Raw genomic sequence first — 27,654 nt, 5'->3', positions numbered from 1 at the left:
TTCACAGTGACTTCTTGCATGATCTATACTCCATAATTTTATTTTTTCCTCATAAAACAACTTTATCAATAATAATAAAAAACAAAATCTAACAAAACAAATCGGAACTGAAAGAAGACAAAAAAACAACAACACTATTTCAGATTTCTATGATAAAATTCAAAACAAAAACAAATGTATAGAAAAGTAGAGTTTCCAGAATCACAACATGATTGACTGTTTCCACTGGTTTGGCTTCCTCCAGTGAGTAGCATGGAGGATTAGCGTGCTCTCGGTTTGACCATTTACTAAAAACTAATGCTTGCATTGTCTGCCCCTAATTAACTTCAGCTGCTCAGTCCCGTTAAAAAAAAAAAAAAAAAAAAAAATATCAGAAACTACTCATGATTTGTTCCTTAACTATGTTGAACATTTGTAGCAATAAAGCAACAGAGCGGATGCATGTGTCCAAACTGGCAAATGGCTGCTGAGATAACAAAAAAATCCTGTTCCTGACGCTCAATCAGATAAGGTCCATGAGGATTTCATCCTCCATGACACTGGAGACTTGGGGCATTCCAGGCTGAGGCACAGCACCTCTCTGGCCTCCAGACATCATCATCTGACCTGCACACAGGTTTGGGATGTTTTGGGAGGGGGGTGGAGAGAGTGGAAGAGAGATTTAAATACTTTTTCAGGATTGACATTTTCCATAGAAAAATACTTTTAGGTCTTGGTCTTAATTAAACATACAGTAAGTACAATGAATCCTGGAGTTTGAATGACAATTGCATTTTAATGTCCTCCCCCACTAGCAGAGTGCTGGTGCTGGAACCAGCACCATGGCAGCCTTAAATTACAAATCAAGCACTTTATTTCAATGGCTACTTTTCAGGTTTATTGTTTTCTTAAATTATTTTAATGTGTTGACAACGGACATTTTGTGATGACCTGATTATATCGGTCTTATAATATGTCAGCAAGCAATGCACAGTCCCTCCAGGATTTCGCGATCGCGCCAATTCATACATATTCAACCAATCACCGCGACTTTGGTGTGACTCACAATTTTGACCAATCACCGCAGCGTTTCTGCAAATTTGACCAATAACCGGAGATTCCCGTGACTTCAACCAATCCCAGCAGTCCCACGTGCCAGACTTTGCATCAGTATGTGACTCTTGAGAGCCAATGACCGAGCGGGAGTGAAAACGGGTTGACGTCACACGTACGTCGCCAAATTCATTTCCTTGTAAGACGAGACGTGTGTAACTCGAACATCTCACTTTTACCAACAAAACGTACAGCGAAAGACCGCGCAAAATATTTCAGACCGTCCTGCCAACCTGTATACATTTTAACATCAATGTACGCTGTAATGTTTTTTTCTTCCTAGGGCTGTCAGCATTAACGCGTTAATCTCGATGCGATTAAGGGCAGAGCATAACGCGTTAATTTTTTTAAGCGCATGCATTTACATACATTTATTAATTCACTCGGCTTTGCGTCATGCCTAACAGGCTACTATTTTGACCCTTTGCCGCTGCTGCAGGCATGATGGAGACAGAAGCAACACAATTCTGAATGGCGCTTTTTATTTTCCAAACCTCCCGGACTTGCCGAAAGCCATATGCACATTGTGTAAAGCCAAATTAAAATATCACGAAGCACGTCAAGCTTGAGCTACCTCCTACGAGCTAAGCATAGTAGTACGATTAACGTGACTCAGGTTGATGCTAGTGGGTTCAGCCAAAGCACTATTTTGGAAAGTGCTACTCAGCGACCGGTGGATGAAACCAAATCCCCAAAAATTACAACTAACTGCAGACCTGTCAGCATCATAGCAGATTCGGGTCTTAAACACGTACTACGGTTGGCATGTTCTGACCAGTCTTATAAATTGCCATCGAGGGGCACAGTAGTTTCACGCACGTATACACAGCATGGATGTATTAAGAGAACACAGCCTGTACGACACGGAGAAAGCAGCTGGATCTGCTGCAAAATGATGCAAGGTGATCACTGGACGTCAGTGAGTAATCAAAATTATTTAGGAGTTACTGACTCTAGATTCAAATGTGTGACTAGAGTCACACATTTTTCTTTTGTTTACAGTAAATAAATAAGAAAACAAATACAAATCTTAAAATCAAGTTCATAAAGTCACTTTCTTTGCATTAATTTGATTCACAATCAATATACACTGGTAAGAATTGCTTTACATTGTTAATATGTACTTAAAAAAACAGTTTTGAAATGCAAAATAATAGAAGTTTTTTCATGTGATAAAACATGCGATTAACTTTAGAAATTCAGCGATTAAAAAATTGTTATCGTTTGACAGCCCTAATTTTTCACTATAAAGTCGCTAAAAGCTGCTGCTGTTTCAATCCTGTCAGCTCTCTGCAGCGGGCGAGGCTGAGGTTTTATTCTCCCCAAAACAAGTTTCCTTTTTATTTTTAAAGAACTATACAAAAAAAACTTAATTGCAACAAACATACAAAAGACATCACAACTTTTATCAAAATTTTTTACAAAAGCTCCCGCAAAATCAGACATTTGGGGCCGCGACAATCTCAAAAAAAGGCCGCGAAATCCTGGAGGGACTGAATACACATCAAGGCTGTGTTGTAGATGTTGATGAAAGCCTTTTACCCTTGCACAGTTAACCATTTGCAGTGCACCCATCCAAATAATGCACATTGCACACATAATTTGGTTGATATGAATGTAAGATGATTGCAGAAGTGACATTGATCTGTGTTTTTGTTTATTCCTTTTTAAAGAAATGGCAAAGCAGATTCTGAAAACAAATCCAGTGTGGCAGGGTTTACATTTTTATGATGTAAATTGAGGGAGCAAAAGCAGTATCGGCTCCAAATATCGGCTCAAGAAAATCAGCAGCCCGTATTGGTCATTGGCCCGTATTTTTAATTTTTTTTTTAAATCCATGTCGGTAAATCCCTAACAATGATACAATCATTTATGGTTTGTTTATCGGTTTGAATGTCTTTTTGTCCCTAGCTGCTGTAACATTGCGAATTTCCCTGTTGTTGGATTAATAAAGGATTTTGAATCTTGAAATTATTTATAGTAGTACACACTGTTTTCCAAATCATACCATACTTTGTCAAGCATGTTTTTTTTCTCCCATGCAGCCATCTGTTTCCATTAATTTTGCTAGGAAGGTCAACTAAGAGGCATTTCAGATTTGAATGACATAGGCAAACATCAAGGTGCTTTACTGTTGTGTACAGTCATGCATAAATCTACTGCCTCAAAGCTCAGACGCCCGGGACTTCTAAATCAACAATGACACTAGACGTGTTCCTGTACTATTTTGTCAGAAAATCAAACCTGAACAACAAACAATGAGCAAATATCGAATGTGGATGCAAGTTGATTTTTCTTAGATCGGAAGGCTGCATGTGAAATTGGGGGAAAAGATAATTATTTTGTATACAAAATATATATATAATCAAATAAAAAAGTACAGTATGCTGTAGTAATGTATAGTGCAGTAAAAGGAATAAAAAGACCTAGAATCGCTCTTTAAGGACTTTCTACATTTTACTTTGGATGCCTGATGTGACAGACACCAAAAAACCCTCATCTCCCCTAACTTGGACAGTTTCTAGCAACGTGAGTTTTTGTAGTGGTTTTAAATCGTTTTGGATATCTAATTTATTCCCCTTCAAAAAACACATTTTCAGACCTACAGTATATTCTGAAATGTCATGTCTACTTGGGTGACATGTTTTTGAATTCTTTCCACCTCTGTGGGGGGGTGCTTGCTGACCTGCCAAGGGCTGCCTCCACTGGCCCTGCATTTGAGCCCCCCCTCCTGGTGTCGGATGGACCAACTGTGGCCCTAGACGTTGATGAGACATCATGCCTGGCATGTGAGACACCCCACCCTGCTGCAAGGACACAGAGACAGGGGAGCCACGTTAACTTCTACAAAAACGCAGACTTCCAGAAGAGCAGTTACTGTATGAGACATTTACTTCAGAGCCATTTGTTGCACTCTTACTGGCTGCTGTTGGCTTAGGAGAAGACTGCGAAGCTGTGGATTGGCTCCTGGGTTTGAGAGGCGGAGTATGGGACCCTGGGGTTGGGCTTGTCCGCTTTGTGCGACCTGGTTGGGTGGAGCACCACTGACCGGCGGCTGTTGGTTGGCTGGTCCGGTTGCTCTCATCGTCATCTGAAGGAACGTTTAAGATGTCTTACATCGCATTCAAGTCATATAAGAAAACCAATTATGACCTACTTATTAAAAAAAGAAAAATAGAACAAATACAGAGATTAAAAATATCTGTATTTTGGTTACTCGTGATCAACACGGTCAAAGATTCGAGCAAGTGGGTGGTTGCATCCTGTCAGGGATTTATTTTATTTTATTTTTTTATAGAAGTGATTATCACAAGACAACTTGCATATGTTAAAAATACTTCTTATGGTAATGGTAATTATATATGGTAATTACAGTGGGGCAAAAAAGTATTTAGTCAGCCACCAATTGTGCAAGTTCTCACACTTAAAAAGATGAGAGAGGCCTGTAATGTAACAACCTCAAAACAGTCACACTCCAAACTCCACTATGGCCAAGACCAAAGAGCTGTCAAAGGGCACCAGAAACAAAATTGTAGACCTGCACCAGGCTGGGAAGACTGAATATGCAATAGGTAAGCAGCTTGGTGTGAAGAAATCAACTGTGGGAGCAATTATTAGGAAATGGGAGACATACAAGACCACTGAAAATCTCCCTTGATCTGGGGCTCCACGCAAGATCTCACCCCGTGGGGTCAAAATGATCACAAGAACGGTGAACAAAAATCCCAGAACCACACGGGGGAACCTAGTGAATGACCTGCAGAGAGCTGGGACCAAAGTAACAAAGGCTACCATCAGTAACACACTACGCCGCCAGGGACTCAAATCCTGCAGTGCCAGACGTGTCCCCCTGCTTAAGCCAGTACATGTCCAGGCCCGTCTGAAGTTTGCTAGAGAGCATTTGGATGATCCAGAAGAGGATTGGGAGAATGTCCTATAGTCAGATAAAACCAAAATAGAACTTTTTGGTAAAAACTCAACTCGTCGTGTTTGGAGGAAAAAGAATGCTGAATTTGCATCCAAAGAACACCATACCTACTGTGAAGCATGGGGGTGGAAACATCATGCTTTGGGGCTGTTTTTCTGCAAAGGGAACAGGACGACTGATCCGTGTAAAGGAAAGAATGAATGGGGCCATGTATCGTGAGATTTTGAGTGAAAACCTCCTTCCATCAGCAAGGGCATTGAAGATGAAAACATGGCTGGGTCTTTCAGCATGACAATGATCCCAAACACACCACCCGGGCAAACGAAGGAGTGGCTTCGTAAGAAGCATTTCAAGGTCCTGGAGTGGCCTAGCCAGTCTCCAGATCTCAACCCCATAAAAAAAAAAATCTTTGGAGGGAGCTGAAAGTCTGTGTTGCCCAGCGACAGCCCCAAAACATCACTGCTCTATAGGAGATCTGCATGGAGGAATGGGCCAAAATACCAGCAACAGTGTGTGAAAACCTTGTGAAGACTTACAGAAAATGTTTGACATCTGTCATTGCCAACAAAGGGTGTATAACAAAGTATTGAGATGAACTTTTGTTATTGACCAAATACGTCCACCATAATTTGCAAATAAATTCATTAAAAATCCTACAATGTGATTTTCTGGATTATTTTTTTCTCATTTTGTCTCTCATAGTTGAAGTGTACCTATGATGAAAATTACAGGCCTCTCATCTTTTTAAGTGGGAGAACTTGCACAATTGGTGGCTGACTAAATACTTTTTTGCCCCACTGTATATGGAACACAGAAGTGTTTACCACCTTAAGGTTAGTATTAGTGAAGCTATTGTCTGCAATGTTTCACATGACATTAATGCAGCTTTGGAGGATAAACATGAAAGATAACAGACATACACAGCGGATACTGTCATGTTTGGAACATGTTTGAATCCATGCATTGTGCATGTCACATCATGCACAATGCATCATGCAAAGAGTTGCTTTTCAAAAATACATGTATATGCAAACGTATGCATGCATGTTATCAATAAAAAATGCTACATGAGGAACATTCAACAGGGAGTGGTGAAGTCAACACATGCTGAAAGGAATTTAGCTGTGCACCAGCCTTATGCTGAGAGGTGGGATGGGAGTGACAGCGTGTCTGTTTTTGTACATCTATAACACAGGATTCCTAACAGAAATGAAAAAACAGGATGTCCACAAAGCCTGGAATTGAGTTTAGCATAGATAAAAGGACTTTGTGTTGAAAAATGTGCATTGTACCAATAAATCTGTTGGGTGCAGTTCAATAAAACGTGTCAAATGCCCAGCGGAAAAGGATAAAACCTAAAACTGAATGATGCTGTAATACAGTAAAGCTGTGGACACCCTGAACACATGTTGCTTTTATGTCAAGAAGCTACTGCAGGTCTCACCATGTTGTTCTGCCTCTGCTGCTCCTCCATCATAGAGACCTGACTAACAGAGGGCATGCCCACCACCACAGACTGGACACAGGACAGATCAGAGAGAAGGAGGAGAGGGGAAGAGTGGTGGAAGAGTGAAAAATAGTGGAGAAAAGGGTTACCAGTAAATGCATGCAAAAATCAGTGGGCACTGGGGCAGTAAAGGTGTCAACAGGCAGAGTGAAAGAAACTGGTGTGGAAACCCAGGCAGACATGCCAGCGCAGAGTGGGTTAATTTACCTGCTGCTGGACGTTGCCATGGGAGACAGGAATGGGGCCAGGGGGCCTGTTGAGGAAGTTCTGGTTGGGGGCGACCTGACCAGGCTGCATCGGACCTGCGCCGCCCAACTGCTACATAGAAACCGAGAGAAAGTGAAACAGCAGAAAGTATATTGTTCAACATTTTATCACCTTCACTTATCGACTGCATGCAGATGCGTCACTCTCGCCTCTGCTTCACTTCTATACTCATTAACACATTAAAGTTGCCAAGTACAAATACAAGTACAAGCCCTTTTTTTGTACGTCTCTTCCTCTTGTTTAGAACTAAAAGGTGCCTGTGGCTAACTGCTGAAAAAGAAAAAAAAAAAAATATCGGCACTGTTTGTTTATCGGTTTGAGTGTCTTGTTCTTTTTTGCACTATCCCTAGCTGCTGTAACATTGCGAATTTCCCTGTTCGATTAATAAAGGATTTTGAATCTTGAAATTATTTATAGTAGTACACACTGTTTTCCAAATCATACCAGAACACCGCAACCATCAAAGTAAGGGAGAACTTCAAGCTCACTGTGATCTGTTGAGTGTTTCACACATCAATAAACAAGCATGCTCTGTGTATGCAAGTTGTTGCTAATTCTATACATGTTCACTTGAAAAAGAGATTTTGTTTGGATAAATAATTAAATACATAAATAAGTACAAGCTCATAAGTACAGTAAAAGCATTACTGGTCGCTGTAATTGTTCTTTCTCATACTGGCCCAAAACCGATCGCTTCTTAAAGCAATTTCAATTTAAGTGATTGCCAACAGTCTCCTCACTCTTTGTTTTGTGCAGGAATTTATTCTGAGGTTCAGCTGAAGCTAATATGAGGCTTCAGCTGTCCGAGTTAGACAAATCAACTGGGTATCTTCCGAGGTTACTTTTTATTTTTGTGTGCCAAATCTGCTCTGAGATTTGAACACAAAGAGAACTGTGGATTTTGTCCCACATTCCTTACACATAACCCTTTCTAAGTACATATTGGCTTGTCAGTATTGTTATAAGATAGATTTGAAAATAATTTAAATATATGTATTAAAAACAACCATACCCATTTTGAAAAAGGTGAACATACAAGCCTCTTGTCCAAATAAAGGAATATGTTCTAGAAATATATTTGGATATTCTTATCTTGCCATAATAGATCCATAATCTGTATTTAAAGTCAACATATTTTCCGCATGTAATGGGTGTTGACTGTGTTGGGCTGAAACCAAATATTCACTTTGTGAGTGTGCAGATGGAAAGCAAAAACAAACATGGATATGATGATACACCAGTGGAGACTTAACTTCAAGCACCACCTGCTGAGGTGTTCAAATTGAAGATGGATGACTAAAGCCGTTAACAAAAGTCTGGAGTGGAAAAAGGAATATACAGTATCTATCTGGAGTTAAACGCAGAGAAAGAAGAAAGGAAGCAACCTGTTGCTTAAAATCACAATCTGAGACTGATAACTACTTAAAAAGGGAATATTTTGAAAGAGGCAGAAGGGCTCCTGAGTTAGCTGTGCTGTGTAGGTGCTGTGGTAGCTTGTGTGTTTTATTTTTACACTGAAGGAGAGACGAGGAGGAATGAGGGGGTTTCATCCCTCCTCTAAACACAAATTATTAACAGACTCAGGGAAAAAAATGCAATGGAAAAACCCCTTCACCCATCCATCTTGCTGAATCTGGACAAATCACACTGGGATTGCGGTAATGCATGGTGCATTTTCTTTTTCTGACCAACAATAACAGAGCAACACACAGCTTTAGGTCTTGTGAGGGAACTAACAAAACAGATGCCTCTTTCTCTCTTCTCCTCGTCTATGATTTATCTCCTGTCTTTAACCCAGTAACCTGTGAAATCCCGGATCACGATTTAGGGCCCGCATCACTTTGCAGGGACAAATATTCAATTTGGTCTTGCTGTAAACAGAACAAACTGGAATCTGGTTCCTGAAGAATGCCACTCCAGGGTTTTACACAGAGAAACCTTAACTACTGGTCCAAATTGAAATTTTAATTACGTTAAGATTGCTGTAGCGCTTCCCTATTAGCAATGCAGCACTGAATATGTAATGATACACAAGAGCCAGAAAAAAAGAAAATCTTCATTAGAATTTCATGTCTTCTGCCTTCCTCCTAAATGCCCTGATGCTCAAACAAACACAGCTTCGAGTTACATATAGGGCTGACGCGCTTTTTTCGAAAAGACATAAAATTAGCAGGGTGATTAAACAAGCGCTATCACCACTGATGAGAGCAGGCTGCGAAGAGAATTGAATCAAACTCATGTAAACCAGACAACGGGCTTCATTTTTAAATGCTGCATTATTTCAGACCTATGCAGCATCCCTCCTCACTGGATGCAATAAGCTGGAGTGGGGCCCTGTGATGGAAAAGACAGCTAATCCAGAGGACACATTTTAAATCACCCTGTCTCCAGGGATCAAGATGAGCAGACAGGGAAAGTGAAATCTCCATGTCATGTGGACAAGACAGCAGCATTTGTAACCTGTAATGAACTCAGAAACAAGAAGTGCTCTACCTTTAGCAGAGAGGCTGAAAGGAGGGGCCTTGTCTCTAGATTTCCTTCTCCTCCTGTCCCTAAAGATTGGCACACACCACTGCCACTCTATCACTCCTGATACAGCGAGTCTCATGTAATGTTAACATCTGGGCAGCCTGGAGTTAAAAATTCATATCTAGCCGAGTTGTGCTTTGTTTAAAGCTGAATCTACAACTTTCCACATTTTCCAAACTAAAGCAAAGATGACGGAGTCGGCATATTCTGGTATTATGAATTATTACGCCTTGTTGGTTTACAGTGAAATGTCATCAACTGATGAGGAAAATTTATGCATTTTTGAACTGCTGGGATGACATTACACTGTACAGGTCGTAAAAACAAGACAGGTGTAATAGGACTGGGAATGCAACTAACAATTATCTTAATTATTGATTTATCTGTTTGATTAGGTTTCCAATCGGGGCTGAACAATTAATCCAAATTGTATTGAAATCGCAATATGGCCTACTGCAATTTTCAAATAGCAGGAGGTGCAATATTGGTTAAATATGGAATGATATACTGTGGTGCTGCAGAGATGTCCTGAACTTCAAAAATCATAATCGCAATTGCAATATCAGTCAAAATAATTGAATTCAGATTTGTTTCAAACCGTTCAGCTGATTTTTGATTAATGAAAACTGCGAAAAATGCCCATCAAAGAAATCACCAAGTCTCACATTTAGAAAGCCAGAACCAGCTGATTTGGGGCATTTCTGCTTAAAAATTACTTAAACGATTGATCACTTACGAACACTTTTTAAACTAATCAACTAATCATTTCAGCTCTAAATATGACAAACCCTCCAACAGTATGGTAACAGTCTCATACTACAGTAAATGTGTCACTTCAGGTGTTTCACTACATAATAATCATAGTAATTAAAAACAATTACAAATGTAAGCTTAAAGACCGTTTCAGGTGCTGCAATTATTACAGTTAGCATTCAATTGTCCCTAGAAAAATGGACACTTTATAAAACACTATAGGCACTGTGTAGTGTATAAAGAATAGCTTAAAAGCTGTGAAGCTCTAAATGGATGTTAACACAGTATAATTACCATTAAAGGTAACCTAAGCGATTTGGGTGATGTCACTTCTTGTTGACGTTCGAAGTATTGTCAAACAAAACAGAGGTTAGCTCGCCCCTCCCTCCTCCTCATCCCGTCCCCTCCCCCTCCCTTCCGCGCACTAACCCCCCAACCCCAAATCCTTCTTGTCAGTTATTGGCTGGAACACTGTTTGTTATGTTTCGTGGTGCAGGTTGGATTAGTTTGTTTTTGTTGCCGTTTGTGAAGCCTGGGCTGTCTACAGAGACCGCACTTTATTTACAGTGTGTTCAGGGGACAGGCAGCTCACGGATAGTGAGGGGATGTTTGCTGTATGTGACAAAAAATGTTGTAGCCCAAAAAAACTCGTGACATCGCTTAGAGCACCTTTAACAGTAACCTAACAGTACACAGTGCACCGTGTTAAAGAGACAATGTTGTTGAGGATGCAATCAATTCAACATAAAGAGTGCATACAGTTTATGTATTGCACCTATTATTTCCCTCACTTACGCAGAGATAATGAAGTGGGAGTGCAACAGTCAGCTAATGTTGCAGTAGGAATTTAGCTAATGCTAGTCCCCTTAGCTTCTGCTAGAGAGAGAGACTTTAGCAGCCGCTGTGAAGATACTGGGCGCTCTAAATGAAATGTCAATAACAATGCACCTTAATGCCGTAAACAATGTTCCTCAATTCCCCCGTGCTCCTCTATAATGCCTCCTCATTATCACCTCCTTTTGGTCTCCACACTGAAGCCTTCCTTTCTCCCCACTAGCCCCACGTCCTCCTCCTATCACCACTTACCGCTCTGTGCTGCTGGACCTGCTTGTGGTTGGTGATGACTTGCCGGATGCCGTTGACGAAGCCGCTCTGGTCGTTAGGGATGAGGCCCATGAATATTTTTTTCTTGGATGAGTAGAGCAGCATGAGCACCCGTACTTCACAAGGCGAGGTAGTGTGGGGGAAGTGGACGCAGCCGGCCTGCAGGGAGGGTCACAGGGCAGATTAAGACCTTGACATGGGACCCGGTCGTAATTATGGGATGGGCTCAGGCGGGCTGGGGGACATAACCTACTCCTGAGCTCCTTTGCCCAAACAAACACATCGGTTTTATAAATTGAACGCAAATGGTATTAACTTAATTCATACTGTGCCTTCACTGAGCTGTAAATCAAATTCAGGCAAAGAGGCAGAGCTCAGCTGGACTGAATACTATTAATGCCTCTGCTATTTCTCAATGGTATTACCTCATTAACAATGCACCACACTGGCAAAACCCCTATCATTATGCTCGCCTTCTGGAACTGAATCATAACGAAACAATTAAAAAGGGTTTTGTCTGTACTGATGGCAAAGCATGTTTAAAATCATACTATCTGGTATGAAAGGGACTAAATGTAAGGGCTGGAACCCCCTCTAGAGTCTTTAACACAACACTGCAACACAGCTTCATGTTCAGTCCAACTACTGGACAGAGGTGGGACTGGCACTCACTTGCCACTCATGGAAAATGTATTGAGCTGAACTGAATGATGGATAAGTTTGGGGACATGGAGGGAAAACAGATTTTAACCTCACAAAACTAGAGTGCTGGAAAACTTACAAAGCCATTGGCCATAATGCGGTACAGGCCTTTCAGCGACTCCACGTCTTTGTTGGTGAAGAGAAACTGAACCATTCGAGAGTTTCTGAAGAGGTGACCTAAGGTTGTCTACAGAAGGAGCAGGCAAGAGAGGGCTTGAGTTATGCATCAATAATAGGCAAGTGTCACCACACACTAAAACAATAGCTAAAGAATATGGTCTCACCAGTAGTTGCTGTGGAATCAGCTGCATGATGAGCTTCTGTGGCCACTGGTCCGTGTTTCTGTTTGGAGACACAATGCCAGCGGTAAACTGTTTGCACAAAACAACCCACCCTTTACTACAGATAAAGCCCATAGTGTTTGATTGGCTACTCACAGATTTTCCCCTTGGTTAACATGCACTTGACATGGCAGAGAGCGTGTCAGTTTGGTGGTTGAATCCATAGAAGAGGCTTTAGGCTTCTGCAGGAAAGGGGGGAGGTGAGGAATGACACGAAAAAAGAGTAAAGTTAGACAGTGAGCCTAAAGAACACCTGGAGCAGAACATCTTAAAATCCCACATGAACCTGTGACCAAACCAACAAAAGAAGAAGGCTGTCAGAACCACCACACCTTCAATTCAACAAGATACCGTAAGCAGAACAAGTACAAGAGAAAATAAAACATAAATCCTGATTGGGTTTAGTAAAAATATGTTATGAGGATATGATATAAAAAAAGTGCATATTGTTTTATTGAGCTTTTTCACACACCCTTAAAGTTGAGAGTGGACATGTACTTTAAAAGGAGGACTGGACTGTGTGTTCTAACTGCTTTTGAATCACAACCCTAAAAGTCCCTGAGAAAGCCTACGCCGAAGCGCTGGAAAAGACACTCCAAATGACTGTCCAACCTCAGATTCAAGAGTTATGGCGGCCAACATTTTTACTTTTGCAACTAATTAAATGGACGTGGGAAATACACATACTTCTTTTAATTTGGCAAAATATAACTGCAGAGGCATTGCCTGATTATGGGGTGCATGGGTTGCTGTTGTGATACATACCCATTACACTGACTCGACTCGTGGCGAGCTAAGGACTCCTCCTAACTGTCTCTTTCTGGAGGTGATCTGGGAATGAACAACTGCTGGGGACACCAGGGAAAACCCAGGACATGCTGGGGGATTACATCTTCCAGCTGACCTTGGAGCAGCTGGAGAATAGTGCTGAGGAAAAAGGACATGTGGGCTACCCCTGTTCACCCTTTTGTCACTGTGACCCTATTCACGACAAGCAATTAAAAAATGGGCGGATGGATGGACTTTTAAAGACCCGCAGACAACCGGTTCTTTGGTAAAATGTCAAGATTGAAAGAAAAAAAAAAAATGAAAAAAAAAAAAGCATCAATCAATGCTGCAACCCCACTGGGAAAACCGCCAGCGTGCTTCATCTTCAGGGCATCAATACAGGATCAATGATCAATCAATCACATATTAGTCAGGCCTACTGTAGTCCCTGTGCTGTCCATTACACATGTATTGTGATGGGTTTTCTCGGCAGACTAATGGGTTATCTAGTTTCAGGGCTCACTAAAGCAGGAATAAAATGTGGGAAGAGCAACAAAACAATCCTATCCAAAAAAAAAAAAAAACACTTCTACCTTCAATTAGGAGCAGATTGAAAAAATAATGTTGGCAAAACCATAGTTAGCCCACATTTGAGACAACAAAAGCTTTCAGGAATTAACAGATTGAAATGCAGCCAAAAGAGAGCAAACCATATTGATAACACTAGACTCCGAGCAAGCTCCAGCCAAGTGTGCTGGCATCCAACAACCATTTCTTCAAACGAGTTTTAGTGTCTGTAGTGTAATTCTCCTCAACATTACAGATTACTCCAGAGGAGAATCACTTACAGAGCTGAAAGCCTAATGAGCGGACTGGAGGAGGAAATAACAGATTAAGAGCAATGCTGCATGCTCCTAATCTGTCCACTTAGGTTGTTTGCAGCTGTACATGCTCACAGGCAAGATTTAGTTTCCTAAGCTTCCCACTCTTATTCCTGTCCATTTAACTGACTTAGATCATTTTGACAAACAGAAGAGGGAGGATGAGACTATAGTCGATAGAGGCGATTGATCCGAGTCTGTCCACAAACACAAACACTTGAAGGCCTCATGAATGTGGCATAAAAGCAATTAACATCCATTTCCCTGGCTCATCACAGCAACTGCAAACTAATTTGATTTGACCTTGAGTTAAGGCAATATTAGTAGGACGGTAAAATAATGTGCAATTAATCATACTGTACAATAATCAATGACAGGTGGTTATTACCACTCCCAACAGTGAAAGCTCCTAGACAGTGAGGATTAGCCCCGGAATGTCGGAAGTAACTGAAAAAAACCTGCTGCACATAAGGCCAATAAAACCACGACTTGCTGTTTTTACAACTTAACATACGAAAACATTGGTTTTGTACTTTTAGAACTTTAGGAGGTGCTGGGAAGCAGATGTTGTGTCCTTTGGGCAGAGGAAGGCTATTTGTTTCTCCTTGTTTCCTGTCTCCACGCTAAGCTAAGCTAAGCTAAGCTAAGCGGCTGCTGGCTGTCGTCTCATATTTACCGTACAGACATGAGAGTGGAATCAATCTTTTCCTCTAACTCTCAACAAGAAAGGCCATAAGTGCACTTCCCAAAATGTTGAACTGTTCCTTTAACTGACTTCTAAACTAGAGGACTAAAGTTTGGGACCACTGAACTAGGATAGCTTTCACCTCAGCCACAATGCTGAGCTTTACGCCTACTAACCACTTCACATTCAGTTATCAGTACAACTATGTGATTCTAATCAAAATGCAGGGATTGATCTAAACAACACTTTCTCTTAAAAGTGTATAATACTGCTTTATTTTCAGGGGACCAACTATTTAAAATCAGACCTTTTACTAGGTATTACCTCTTGCCACTCCAAAACACCTGTCCATGCCACAATCTTATTGGCCACACCTGGCTGCTGTCCAATGGGATTTGGATTGCCTTGAGCTCCAGGCACACCGGACTGTCAAGAAAATAGAAGATGAGGGGGTTACATGTACAATTTAAGACCTTTTCAAGAAATACAAGTGCACTTGTCGATTCAAAAGGAAGAAAACACAGACTATTAGAGAATAATATAAAGCACGTAATTTTGTACAGCTGATTCAACTGAATAATTCAATATTAGATTTGCCTTTTTTTTTGATGATTTCATCTTTATTAACAAGATTCACAAGTATGTTGTAAACCAAGAGAGAAGAATTAATGAATGAATGGAAAACAGAGGGAAAGGGAATCTCCTCTGGTTTTGATCCGATAGCAGTGCAAACATTTAAAATTAATTTTGATATTAGACTTCAGACAGTATGTTAGTCTGCAAACTCAGCTCCAGGCTGCTGGCAGTACAGTATCACAGACTAAAGTCTTGGTTCTCTAATATCTAACTCGAGTCGGGCCACTTACCTTTGAAAATATCAACATGATTTAAACACTGACTTAACTCTTGTGTGGTGTTCATATTTTTGTTACACAGCCAATGTTCCTGGGTCTGGTGGACCCACCACATTATTAGGCTTTTAAATCAATACAGCCTTAACAATTTATGTAAAATACTTAATAGACGTTTACTTTGGCTCAATTACCAATGATATATACATCATTTATGGTTGATATTTGCCATTTACCACTGTGAGTTCACATTTATGATCATTTTCGTTTTTTGTGAGAAAATAAGGAAATTCAATTATAAAAAAGGTAAAAGGAAATAGAAACAAGATTTTTGATCATTATTGGTGCTTATTTCTTAGAACTTAATCAGAGAAGGTGAAAGTGCTTGAAATGTAACAATTTTGTAACTTTGTGTGGGAATAGCAGGTGCAGAAAGATATGAAAATATATGAAAATGAAAATAAGTAATAATTATTCTTTTTTATGTTCTTCACAGAAAATGAGCCAAGGCCAATGAGTTTGAGTTAGAATAAATAATAAATAGCATAATGTTTCTTTTAACAAACATTGAACATTGCTTCTCCGTGAACCATCACCTTATCGTGGTGGAGAGGTTTGTGTGTCTCTGTGAACCTGAGGGCTGTGTTGTCTGGAGCTTTGTGCTCCTGGTAGGGTCTCCCAAGGCAAAGTGGTCTCAGGTGAGGGGCCAGACAAAGAATGGTTCAAAAACCCCAATGGAAAAACAAGGTAGAAATGGAGTGACCCTGCCCGGAGGAAGCCCGGGGCCCCCGTCTGGAGCCAGGCCCGCAACGGCGGGCCTCGTCGGTGAGCGCCTGGGGCCGGGTTTGCCACGGAGCCCGGCCGGGCACAGCCCGAACAAGCTACGTGGCTCCCCATCTCTCCAGCCCATGGGCCCACCACCTGCGGGAGGAACCGCTGGGGTCGGGTGCGCTGCCACATGGGTGGCAGTGAAGGTCAGGGGCCTCGACGGACCAGACCCGGGCAGCAGACGCTGGCTCTGGGGACGTGGAACGTCACCTCTCTGTGGGGGAAGGAGCCGGAACTGGTGCGGGAGGTGGAGCGCTACCGGTTAGATCTGGTGGGGCTTACCTCTACGCACAGTCTCGGTTCTGGAACTGTACTCCTGGATAGGGGTTGGACTCTTTTCTTCTCCGGAGTTGCTCAGGGTGTGCGGCGCCGGGCGGGTGTGGGGATACTAACAAGCCCCCGGCTGGCCGCTCGCGCTGGGAGTTTACCCCGGTGGACGAGAGGGTCGCCTCCCTACGCCTGCGGGTTGTGGGGGGGAAAACTCTGACTGTTGTTTGTGCATATGCACCAAACAGGAGTTCGGAGTATTCGGCCTTCTTGGAGACCTTGAGTGGAGTCCTGCATGGGGCGCCAGTGGGGGAATCCATTGTTCTGCTGGGGGACTTCAACGCACACGTGGGCAATGATGGAGACACCTGGAGAGGCGTGATTGGGAGGAACGGCCTCCCTGATCTAAACCAGAGTGGTTGTTTGTTGTTGGACTTCTGTGCTAGTCATGGATTGTCTATAACGAACACCATGTTCGAACATAGGGATGCTCATAAGTGTACCTGGTACCAGAGCACACTAGGCCGAAGGTCAATGATCGATTTTATAATCGTTTCATCTGATCTGAGGCGTCGTATGTTTTGGACACTTCGGATGAAGAGAGGGGCAGAGCTGTCAACCGATCACCATCTGGTGGTGAGTTGGGTCAGGGGTGGGGAAGACTCTGGACAGACCTGGTAAGCCCAAACGTGTAGTGCGGGTAAATTGGGAACGTCTGGAGGAGGCCCCTGTCCAAACTTTCAACTCGCACCTCGGCGGAGCGTTTTTTTGCATCCCTGTGGAGGCTGGGGGCATTGAACCAGAGTGGACAATGTTCAAAGTTTCCATTGCTGAAGCTGCGGCGAGGAGCTGTGGTCTTAGGGTCTTAGGTGCCTCAAGGGCGCGGTAACCCACGCACACGCGTGGTGGACACCGGTGGTCAGGGAAGCCGTCCGACTGAAGAAGGAGTCTTTCCCGGGATATGTTATCCCAGAGGACTCGGGAGGCAGTTGCAGGGTACCGATGACACTAGCACCTAACCAAAAAAAAAATAAAAAAAAGATAAGGGTAAAGGAAAAAAAGAAATTATGAGAAGCTCAGTCATCCGTGAGGAGCTCGGAGAGCCACTGCTCCTTTGCGGTCGAAGGAGCCAGTTGAGGTGGTTCGGGCATCTGGTGAGGATGCCCCTGGCGCCTCCCTTAGGGAGGTGTTCCAGGCACGTCCAGCTGGGAGGAGGCCTCGGGGAAGACCCAGGACTAGGTGGAGGGATTATATCTCCAACCTGGCCTGGGAACGCCTCGGGATCCCCCAGTCGGAGCTGGTTAATGTTGCTCGGGAAAGGGAAGTTTGGGGTCCCCTGCTGGAGCTGCTCCCCCCGCAACCCGACACCGGATAAGCGGACGAAGATGGATGGATGGATGGATGAAAATGGGTCCCACAGACCCGAACACCACACAAGGGTTAACAAGTGGGTGACAATACCAAATTGGTTATTTAAACTCCACAGAATGCTGGCTATGATAAAAAAAAACTACTGTAATGAAGTATTACTTAATTCAAGGTGGGATCCTGGGGACAAAGGATCCTGTCACCAATCTTCTAAAACGTAGCCTTATACTGCTTTTATACCACACACATGTTCAACCCATGTTCCCCAACAAGAGGCTGACTTGTGTGGTCAGCCTCACAGAAATGTAGGCATCATGTTGGACTCTGCGCTCAAATCAACATCAGTCAAATCAATTCAGTCATCAGCAGTAAAAATAAAAAATGTTTCTTCCTTTTAGAGATCTGGAGATTTTCTTACATGCTTTTGTTACCTTAAGAGGGTGAACGCCTACGGTCTAAAGTAAATAAAATTCTTAAAAGCAAGTTCTTTTTTTTTAATCAACCTGGTGCGTTTCTTGGGTGTTTAAAAGCTATTTAGATTCGACAAAATGTGTTTATTTCAGTCCTCAGTGAAATCTGTACTGCAAATTCCCCACCTCAAGACCTTTTAAAGTTTCATGATTTCGCAGGGGATTTGACAGCAATTATAGCTGAATATTAAATACATAACAAGAACATTAGAAAAAAAAAAAACTGCTTCTAGCACGCAATGTTCCTGAAAACAAGATAAACGTAAATCAGGCCTTGCACAATCTTATTTTTCATTCTGTTGAGTTTTACGACGGTTGGCAACCATAAGGGTTGCATTACCGCCATCTGCTAGACTGTCCCTTGATCCATCTATTCCGGCATTGCTATGGCATGTGTGAAAATGCCCAAGACGGAAGTGTTCTTGAGTGTTGTGCATGTGTGAATAGTGAAAATCACTAGCGGTGCCAAAAAAGGATATCTCAGTGATTTACCAGGAACTATGTGTGGAAGAGGCTTCAGACCGCTGCAACTCTCTGTATGTGTAAGTCAGTCAGTCTTCCCTAGCCATCTATCGTCACTTTTAAATCACGGCTAAAGACCCAACTTTATACAATGGCGTTTGAGTTCTTTTAACTGTCAATAGAACATGAAACAAAATAATTTAATCTGTTAGAGCTATTTATTTATCTATTTGTGTTTCACTTATGCGATTGTATTTCATGTGCTCTATAAATAAATGTGATTCGACTTGTCCCTGGTCAGGCAGTGTATGACATTGTTGTCTTCTCTGTGGTTGGTTAGATGATCACATCCTCTGTATGTCTGTGTGACTCAGGAGGACACCTCTTGTACACGTACAAAAGCTTGGTGAAAGGGATATAAAACTCTATATATGAAAACTAAAACAATTATTGACAATTCAATACGGTGTCACTTGATGGACCTGGATGGAGGTAGATACTGAGAGCAAGACAAGCTGAATATGTGCAGAACATGTCATCTAATTTGAATTTAAATTACAGGAGATGCAACACAAATATTGGTTGGGATTTCAAACTGCAACTATAGCACACCCTTAAGACAATTAGTATAATTCAGAAATTGTTTGTATGCAGTAAAGATATGCCATAGTTCAGCAATAGTCCTATTACACTACAGGAACTTAATGGTCTGTATCCTGGGGCTGCGCCCCAACCTGAATCTATTGTGTTTTCACTGTGTTTTACAAACCGGAATGTTTAGATGAACATCACTGAAAAGGTGGCAACAATCTTAAGTTTGCACAGAAAAATAAATAGCAAGGCAGCAAGACATGCATGTCACATATTCTGAATCAGAATATAACCTTTATATTAAAACACACTCCTTTGCAGTGCGTATCTAAACACATGCTCTGCATTATTAAAGGAATAGTGTTAGATGAGAAGATTGGTTCCGCTGCCAGCAGGGGGAAATAGCTCACCTGGCTAGGTAACAAAAACGCCTACCATCACCTCCATTGTCATTAGTGAGCTCACTAATGATCACATTATATATCTAGTACGCAATGGTTACATGTTAAGTTACGGGTCGTCAAGCTGCTGTAATGGAAAATGTTCGTAAAAAATGATCACAACCTACCATGCTGGGCTGTGAAGGCGCTGGAGGCTGATTCACGCTGGGTTGCGGCTGAGGTGGTGCCTGCGGCGGCTGATTGGGTACAGGCTGTCCTGGGGGTGGGACTTGCTGCTGCTGATTGGGAGCAACTTGTGGCATCATGGGCTGTGATGCTGTAGTGACTGTTGCGATGTTGGGCTGAGGGAGCTTCACCCCAGGGACTGATGGGAGGGTTGGCTGACTGGGGAACGGAGGACCTTGATTGACCATTCCTGGGACTGGAGGAGGCAGAGAGAACACAAAAGTCAGAACGGATACCACGTTTAAAAACATGTAAAAAAGGCACATGACCATTACCGAACACCATTCTAAAAAAAGCCATTCTGACCTTTGCACAAATGTTTGGTTACTTTTGGTCTTTACTAATCTAAAAACCATCTCAGAAAAAGAGACAATAAGCTATACTGTAAAATACAGACACAGTCACACACACACTGTGCAGACAGAGACGCCGCGACTAAAACCTTGGCTAACATAAATTGTTCACAAAAGGTCCACTGGTAACTCACAGCGACTCTTCTGGTTGTTGGCCTGATCCACGGCCATCTGTGCAGCCACCTGAGCAGCAGTCATGGGGGCTGAATTCTGTCAGCAAGCAGATTAAAGGAAGACAATGCTGAGTAAAACGTTTTAGGGAAGGAACATAAACACCACTGTCTGAAACTGAGCCAAAAGCCGGCGGCAGGAATTAGTCTCCAGGAAGCTTTACGCTGTGTGGCTGCTTGCCCATTACCTGATAAGGGTGGGCTGGGTTGATGGGTGGAAGGGGCTGTGAAGGTCCACCAAGAGGCTGACTGACAGGCAGCGGCTGAGGAGGGAGGACAGGTTTGAGTGGTCCAGGTCCTCCACCTGAGGAAACTGGAGACAGACAGTGGGATGAGCTTAGAGTTTTTACACTACATTGCTCCCAATGTAGGAGTAAAACAGTATAGTGGAAATGACTGCCTTAATGTTAATTAACATGTATAATTGAATGATATGTTATTCAGTTATGCAGTACATTTAATAAGTTAGTAGTAGTGCATGTGTCCTCAGACACTAAATGCTTGCTCTTGGGGGAATTTCCTGGAATTGTTGGGTCTTTGTAAATTATAGAGTGTGGTCTAGACCTACTCTATCTGTAAAGTGTCCTGAGATAACTCTTGTTATGATTTGATACTATAAATAAAATGTAATTGAATTGAATAGATAACACTGTTTTATACAGAACTGCCCCACGGGACAGGCGAAGTAAACAGAACTGTTGAAATGTTGAATTGGGATAAGACCATCCTGATATTGATTAACTGGCAACTAAGGTAAATGTCGCCACTAGTGAAAACAGCCTACGTCAGAAGAGAGGGAAATACAGCCATCGACTGGCATCTTGGTATCTTGGATTGGCAGGAGGAGGAGGAGCAATAAGGCTTTATAACCAGGTCACTGTGTCCAGTGTTCTGCAGAGTCAAGACTCAGATCTTTGTAATATTCTTTGGTAATAAAGTATTTCAATTGAAGACGTCTTCCCCGGGTGATCTTTCCACCAGTGAAAAGTACTTTGTACTATAAAATAAAAGTACTTCACTATAAGACATATATTAATAAGGACTTCACACCGACTCACAGAAAGGTGCAGGAGTAACCATTAGGTCTTCTTTAGGTCTTTATTTACGACTGCTGAAGCTAACACCAATTACAGATTTGCTTCACATCAATCAATCACATCGTCTTGCAGTGGAATTGTGGGAAATTTTGAGTATCTCCTGCAGCAGTTAACATGTGAAATTAGCAACTAGTATCTTACAACCATATTATTCAGGATGTAATTACAGGAAACTGGCCAAAATGAAATATGATCAAAACCAGACTTGGAGCTTGGAGGAAAGTCTGCTGCTGGTAGAGGAGGTACCTCAGAGAAAGCGAATAATAAAAAGGGCAATTTAGCACCACAGTGAAAAGACAAAAAAAAGTTGCATGGAAGAAGATTACAGACAACATTAATGCCAGCTTTACTCTCGTCTTTCGCAGCCCTGAGGAATGCAAAAAGAAAAAAGAAAAAAAGAAGTGGTGTAACAGCCTATCAAAAGTGTGTCTGGAGATAAGAAGCTTACAATATTGCAGCTGCTACAACTGGGAAACTATCAAACTGAACTACGCTGTACTGCATGGTGGTTACAGATAACATTTTGGTAAGTATGAACAGTGCTATACTGTACAAGCATTCTTAGAAGGTGTGTACGTGGCTCTGTCTGCATCATGTAAGGACGTCAAGATTTATTTATACAGTATAGCACTTTTCAAAACAAAAGTTACAAAATGCTTCACTTTTTTTTTTTTTTGCATTTTCTGCAGACATCTATGATCATGTCTGGCTACGCTGAGACCTCTGCCGCTCTCGTAAAGATAAACATAATTAAAAAAAATGATTCAGTCAAAAGGAATCAAAGAAGTTTGTATTATTAAAGCTGCACTGATTTTGGCCACCTGTGGGCAGACAAGCTCCACAACCAGCTGACAGACACAGTAGTGACATAGTATACCTCCTGATAAAGTTGTTACCTGCTAACCTGCTGGCAAAGAAAATACCTGTCTCTTTAGCTGCTAGATATTCAACTTTCTGCACCAGCTAGTCATTAACGTTTTCGTCTGATGTTTAAAGCTAGGCAAAAAGCATACAGCAAAACCAATTTTATCAGATGCATTTTGATAAAAAATGAATCTAAAATAGATTAATGCCCATAAGAGAGTTATTTTAGTGCATAAGTTCTGGGTTGTAAAACAGCTATCTATTGCCACCGGTATGGTTTCATGATAGTAATTATCCCTCATGTTGTTTATGAAGGACTTAACTGCTTTACCTGTGAACCACAAAAAAACTCTGCTCATTCACAGATACTGATTAAAACTGGAGAGCCAAAAAACATCACATTAACCATACAATAAATATTGTTAAAACATATCCTCACAGTCTAATGCAAATTTACTTATTTCTGAAGACATTTAAATTGATTTGGACAGACTGGTCTTACAGCAGTGGCCCTCAAACAAACAGGGCGACCATTAGCTCACTGGGTACAGTGTTCGCCCCATGTAGTTGAATCCTTGGCACCGGTTCAGGTTCCAATCTGACCCATGGGCCTTTGCTGCATGTCATTCCCTCTCTATGTGTACTATTTAATAAAAAAATATTCTTAAAGAACATGTTAAATGTTTCTCACCAGGAAGCGAGATGCCTCTGACTAGGACCATGTGGAAGGGGTCCTGACTGTAGTCTGGATGGGGTTCAACCGCACCTCCTCCTGAAGACGCCCGCTCAAACAAAGACCTTAGAGCGGGCAGTTTCCGAGGAGCCACCACAGAGAAGTGAATTCCTCTCTAAGAAATGTGACAATGAAATACATTCAATGCTCATTTTGCTTTTTATCAAATAAAGTAAACCAAATACAAATACCAATGAAACTACCCCATCCATAGAATACCTATAACAAAAATAATGACACAATTAAGTTTGTCATAAGTACATCATGGAGACGATATAAGTGATAACTCACATCTCTGATGATTTTGACCAAGTTGTCTGCTGTGCAGCCGGTGTAGCTGACACTCTCCACAGCAGGAAGCAGGTATGGTGGAGAATTACACAGTAGCACACACACCTTGTGGGTTTGACCTCTTGTAAAAGGTAGAAAAAGAGAAAGCAAAAAGCTATGATTTTCAAGTCATTGTGATTTTTTTTTTTACTTGAATTTAATGTAAGCATTTTATAGAGGGCATCAGAGGAACCACAGGTAAAACACTGGGGTGCTGCATCGCTCAGTTGTTGTTGCTACTTAGAAAATCTAAAGCGCAGTCTGTAGATCTGTTTACAGCTATTTCAATGGAGACACTCAATGTGTGTGTTTTTTTGCATGGTTTTCTTGCCCTTAGTAGATCAAACAGTAGGACAATCTCTACCACCACACCATAACAACAACTTTGCCGGTATCAAGCAAAAAACATGGTTATGTTACCTTGATTGCTCAGACGGATAACATTACTTTATGATGACCAAACAGTAAACACTTCCAAGGTGTAAAGGACAAGTGTCATATAATTTTTTTACAGAAGCAATATATTGTAGTAATATAGGGATCATTGTAACAATCCCTCCATTGGAGGTGGTGATGGTACTTTGAAAATGTGTAGACTGTCCAAGTTCGGGCTGTGGCTCCTAACGATCACGAAAACAATGTAATCGAGAAAAACAACTATTTTGCAAATTACATTTTCTAAGTAAACTCTTATTTTGTCTTGTGTTCTGACGGGAATTCAAACAGATCCACAGAAAAAGGATTAAGAGAAATTTTACAGTTCACTGTTGATTTGTTTAACTGTTTTTTAAGTTCAATAAATGCAACACGTCAATAAGTAATCGTGTTAAATAATCGTGATTTCAATATTGACAAAAACAATTGTGATTTTTTTTTTCATAATCGAGCAGCCCTAGTATAAGTGAACAGTGCAAAACCAAAAGACTGCCTTACATTTGCTCCCTCATTTTCTTAAAGTCATCAAAGAGCTGCAAGGCCACAGAGAGTCCCTCTGCAATTAGACTACAGCTTTCTGCTCCGCCACCCATGAACCTGTGTGAAGAAACAGGGTCATATTTAATATTCGCAAAATCATACTGTCTTATTTATTGATCTGTTATGATAAAATAAAGCGATATGAAACCACAGGAACTTCAACTCTATAATAATTAAGTAGATAATTTTAACAATTTACTGGATGCTGTCGATCCACGAGACAAACTCAAAGGCAGAGCTGGTTGGTGCGTGACACTGGACGTATGACTCAGGAGCACAGTCCACTGTGTTAAACACCACAAGACCGTACTGCGTCCCTCCATACTAGAAGGACAAAACACACATGAGAATATGTATATTAGCAACACTGACAGAGTTTTCTAAGCAATACATTTCTGAATCTACTGACAAAGAATGGGAGTTGAAACGTTTAAAAAATAAAAAAAGGAGGGGGAAACACTTACATCTCCACCGAAATCGGTTTCTGCTGGGGGCCCTCCATTGAAATATCTATTGTAAAAATCAAACAGATGCATTTAGACATGACAACATGAATAATACAGAAATAACTTTGATAAAATTTAAAAATAAAACAGATGCATTTAGACATGACAACATGAATAATACAGGAATAACTTTGCAAAGGGAAAATGTAGTGTTCTTACTCAATAGCTGGCAGTATGTAATTTTTCCTTAGAGATTCAAAGTAAGGTCCAAGGTTTGCCGTCCCTTCAATGACAAACACCACATCAGCCACCTGGTTGGTCCCGGGCTTAGTGGACGGCTCCATGAGTGCCGAACCTGCCACCATGGATCTGGACAAGAAGAGGGGACATATTTTACATTTTATGCAAGTGCAATATGCATGGTATAGCAGAAAAATCTATTATTAGAGCGTTTCCAATGCAGGAACTTTACATGCCTTTCAACCGGAAGAACAAGGGATTACATTTATTTCCTAACTCAAAAGTAACACAACAACAGCACTACTTTACAAGCATCCAAGCTTCCCAATGCTCATTACTCAGTGGTGGAAAGTAAATAAGTACATTTACTCAAGCACAGTATTTAAGTACAGTATTTCTATTTTATGCTGTGCTTTTATGCATTACATGTCATTTAGCTGACGCTTTTATCCAAAGCAACATACAATTTTTATGCTGTATGTCAGATGTTTGACTCCTCTGGAGCAACTAGGAGTTAAGGGTCTTGCTCAGGGACACATTGGTTGATATATCGCAATGGGAATTGAACCCAGACCTCCCACACCAAAGGCATGTGTCATATCCACTGCACCATCACCACCACTTTACTCCACTATTTCTACTATCCCATTTTGGAATAGTAGAAATACTAGCCAATATTGTATATTTTACTCTACATTTATTTGACAGCTTTGGTTACTTTGCCGAGTCAGATTGTTTTGAATGATGATGTATTGTCACCCTGCAGTATAAAAAGTCGTTGAAATGAACTCCTCCTTTAAAATGATGCAGGGTGCCCCTTTTCTGAATATTATATACCCTTTTCTGAATAAAAAAAAAAAAAAAAAAAAAAAAAAAATATATATATAAAAAATATATATATAATATTCAGAAAAGGGGCACACTACTTCTGCATAATGAGTACCTTTACTTAAGTACGATTTTGAATGCAGGACTTTTATTCATAACAGAGTATTTCTACACTATGGTATTGCTAGAGTACTTCTTCCACAACTGTCATTACTACTGATTGCATAGAAAATCGGCAACTAAATTAGTCGTGAGCATTCTCTAGTATATAGAGAAATAAACAACTGCTTTTTTGAGATAATAATAGTTACTTTATTTATGTTAATTTTGTTTCAAGTCTGGTCCAGAACTTTTTACTTTCCTCTATTCGTAAACACTGTACACACAAAAAACCTCACACATGTAAATAGTTCAATTTTATCACCTCTTATTTCTTCACTCGACACATTACACTGGTGGGATACAGAGAGAACGAACCACGTATAAAAGGTGTGTCGCTTCAAGTTCTGCTGAACCCAGGAGAGAAAGTGAGAAGTTAGGTAGCTAAAGATACTGTGCACTGACTAACAAGGTAATATTATCCAACCTAACTCAATGGTAAAACGAAGCATCCCTGCTAAATGCTATGAGCCCTTTTCTGTGCTCTGGTGAGTTAGAAAACGAAAGCAAAAGGAGTCTGCACGGCCAAAACACACACACAACTGCACAGAGCTAGCTATAGAGTCAGTGTTAGCTTAGCTTGGTAAACGTCAGCGATTTAAGCTATATTTGTTAAAATATCTTTAACTATCCCAACGTCTAGCTAGAAGGTGATGTGGACTGACCTGGTGGTTTCCGGCTGCCAGTCGAATCGTGAGATTACTTAGCTAGCTAAACACAAATATAACGTAAATCAGTTAGAATTAACTCAATGCTGGCATCATTTCATTTGTTGTATTTTTGACGGAAGTGACAAACACCGACCCGCCCACAAAATGTGACGTAACGAACATCTTCTTCGTCTCGGGGCATAGTGTATATATCTATGGTCTCGGGGGTGCTGCCTCCTACGGTTCAAAAATCTTGAACCAAGCTGCCCGTAGCATCCAAACCCACATGTTCATCATGTCGCAAGTGGCCTAGGCAGTAGTATATAAATATATTGGCCTATATATATGGGCCAGAATCTGCCTTTGGGGGGAGGGGGCACATCATAGTGGGGGGTCTGGGTGTCCTCCCCCAGGGTTATTTCGTGTTCGCGTCAAGACTTAATTTCCTGCATTTTATTCCTTGCATTTATGCACCAGTTTACGGTGGAAAAAATACCTTAATTTAGCCTATTCGAAGGAGAAAAACACAGATGACAATTCAAAATGTATCAAAAATATAATGGAAAGTATGTTGTTGCATGTCATTGGGCATTTTTAAGTGGGTATGTGGAAATCATGGAGCATTCAGTGGGTGGGTATAGGCTACTGTGTATACCTGCTTATCACGTAGACTACACCACTGAGCCTAAGGTAGCCTGCATTTATTTGTATTTCATTTGTAAGGCATTTCGAAGTGGTTTTTACAAGAGATATATAAAAGAAATTACATACACACAAGATAGGCTTAAA

General features: G+C 41.2%; 1 protein-coding gene across 7 annotated transcripts; it reads right to left on the bottom strand.

Annotated features, from left to right (window-relative positions):
• med25 (mediator complex subunit 25) lies at positions 1-27,009 on the bottom strand. 7 transcript variants are annotated; one of them, XM_039825619.1, is made up of 21 exons: positions 26,881-27,009; positions 26,481-26,562; positions 25,208-25,357; positions 25,007-25,052; positions 24,742-24,866; positions 24,501-24,599; positions 23,529-23,649; positions 23,196-23,352; positions 20,732-20,856; positions 20,508-20,583; positions 19,963-20,216; positions 14,882-14,983; positions 12,320-12,405; positions 12,167-12,224; positions 11,962-12,069; positions 11,163-11,339; positions 6,735-6,845; positions 6,465-6,536; positions 4,013-4,183; positions 3,779-3,899; positions 1-606 (listed from the first exon to the last, which is right to left on the bottom strand). In XM_039825619.1, the coding sequence occupies exons 3-21, from the start codon at positions 25,351-25,353 to the stop codon at positions 503-505; spliced, it is 2,259 nt and encodes a 752-aa protein (XP_039681553.1). In that variant the 5' UTR covers positions 25,354-25,357; positions 26,481-26,562; positions 26,881-27,009; the 3' UTR covers positions 1-502. The 7 variants fall into 7 exon arrangements, with proteins under 7 accessions (XP_039681553.1, XP_039681556.1, XP_039681557.1 ...); XM_039825622.1 differs by having other exon boundaries at positions 6,735-6,842; XM_039825623.1 differs by having other exon boundaries at positions 12,320-12,402.
• Positions 27,010-27,654: the final 645 nt, after the last annotated feature.

The sequence above is a fragment of the Perca fluviatilis genome, chromosome 15, assembly GCF_010015445.1.
Source record: "Perca fluviatilis chromosome 15, GENO_Pfluv_1.0, whole genome shotgun sequence".
Classification (NCBI taxonomy): domain Eukaryota; kingdom Metazoa; phylum Chordata; class Actinopteri; order Perciformes; family Percidae; genus Perca; species Perca fluviatilis.
Note: the sequence above shows the minus strand (reverse complement) of the source record. Positions and strands in the feature narration are given on the sequence as shown.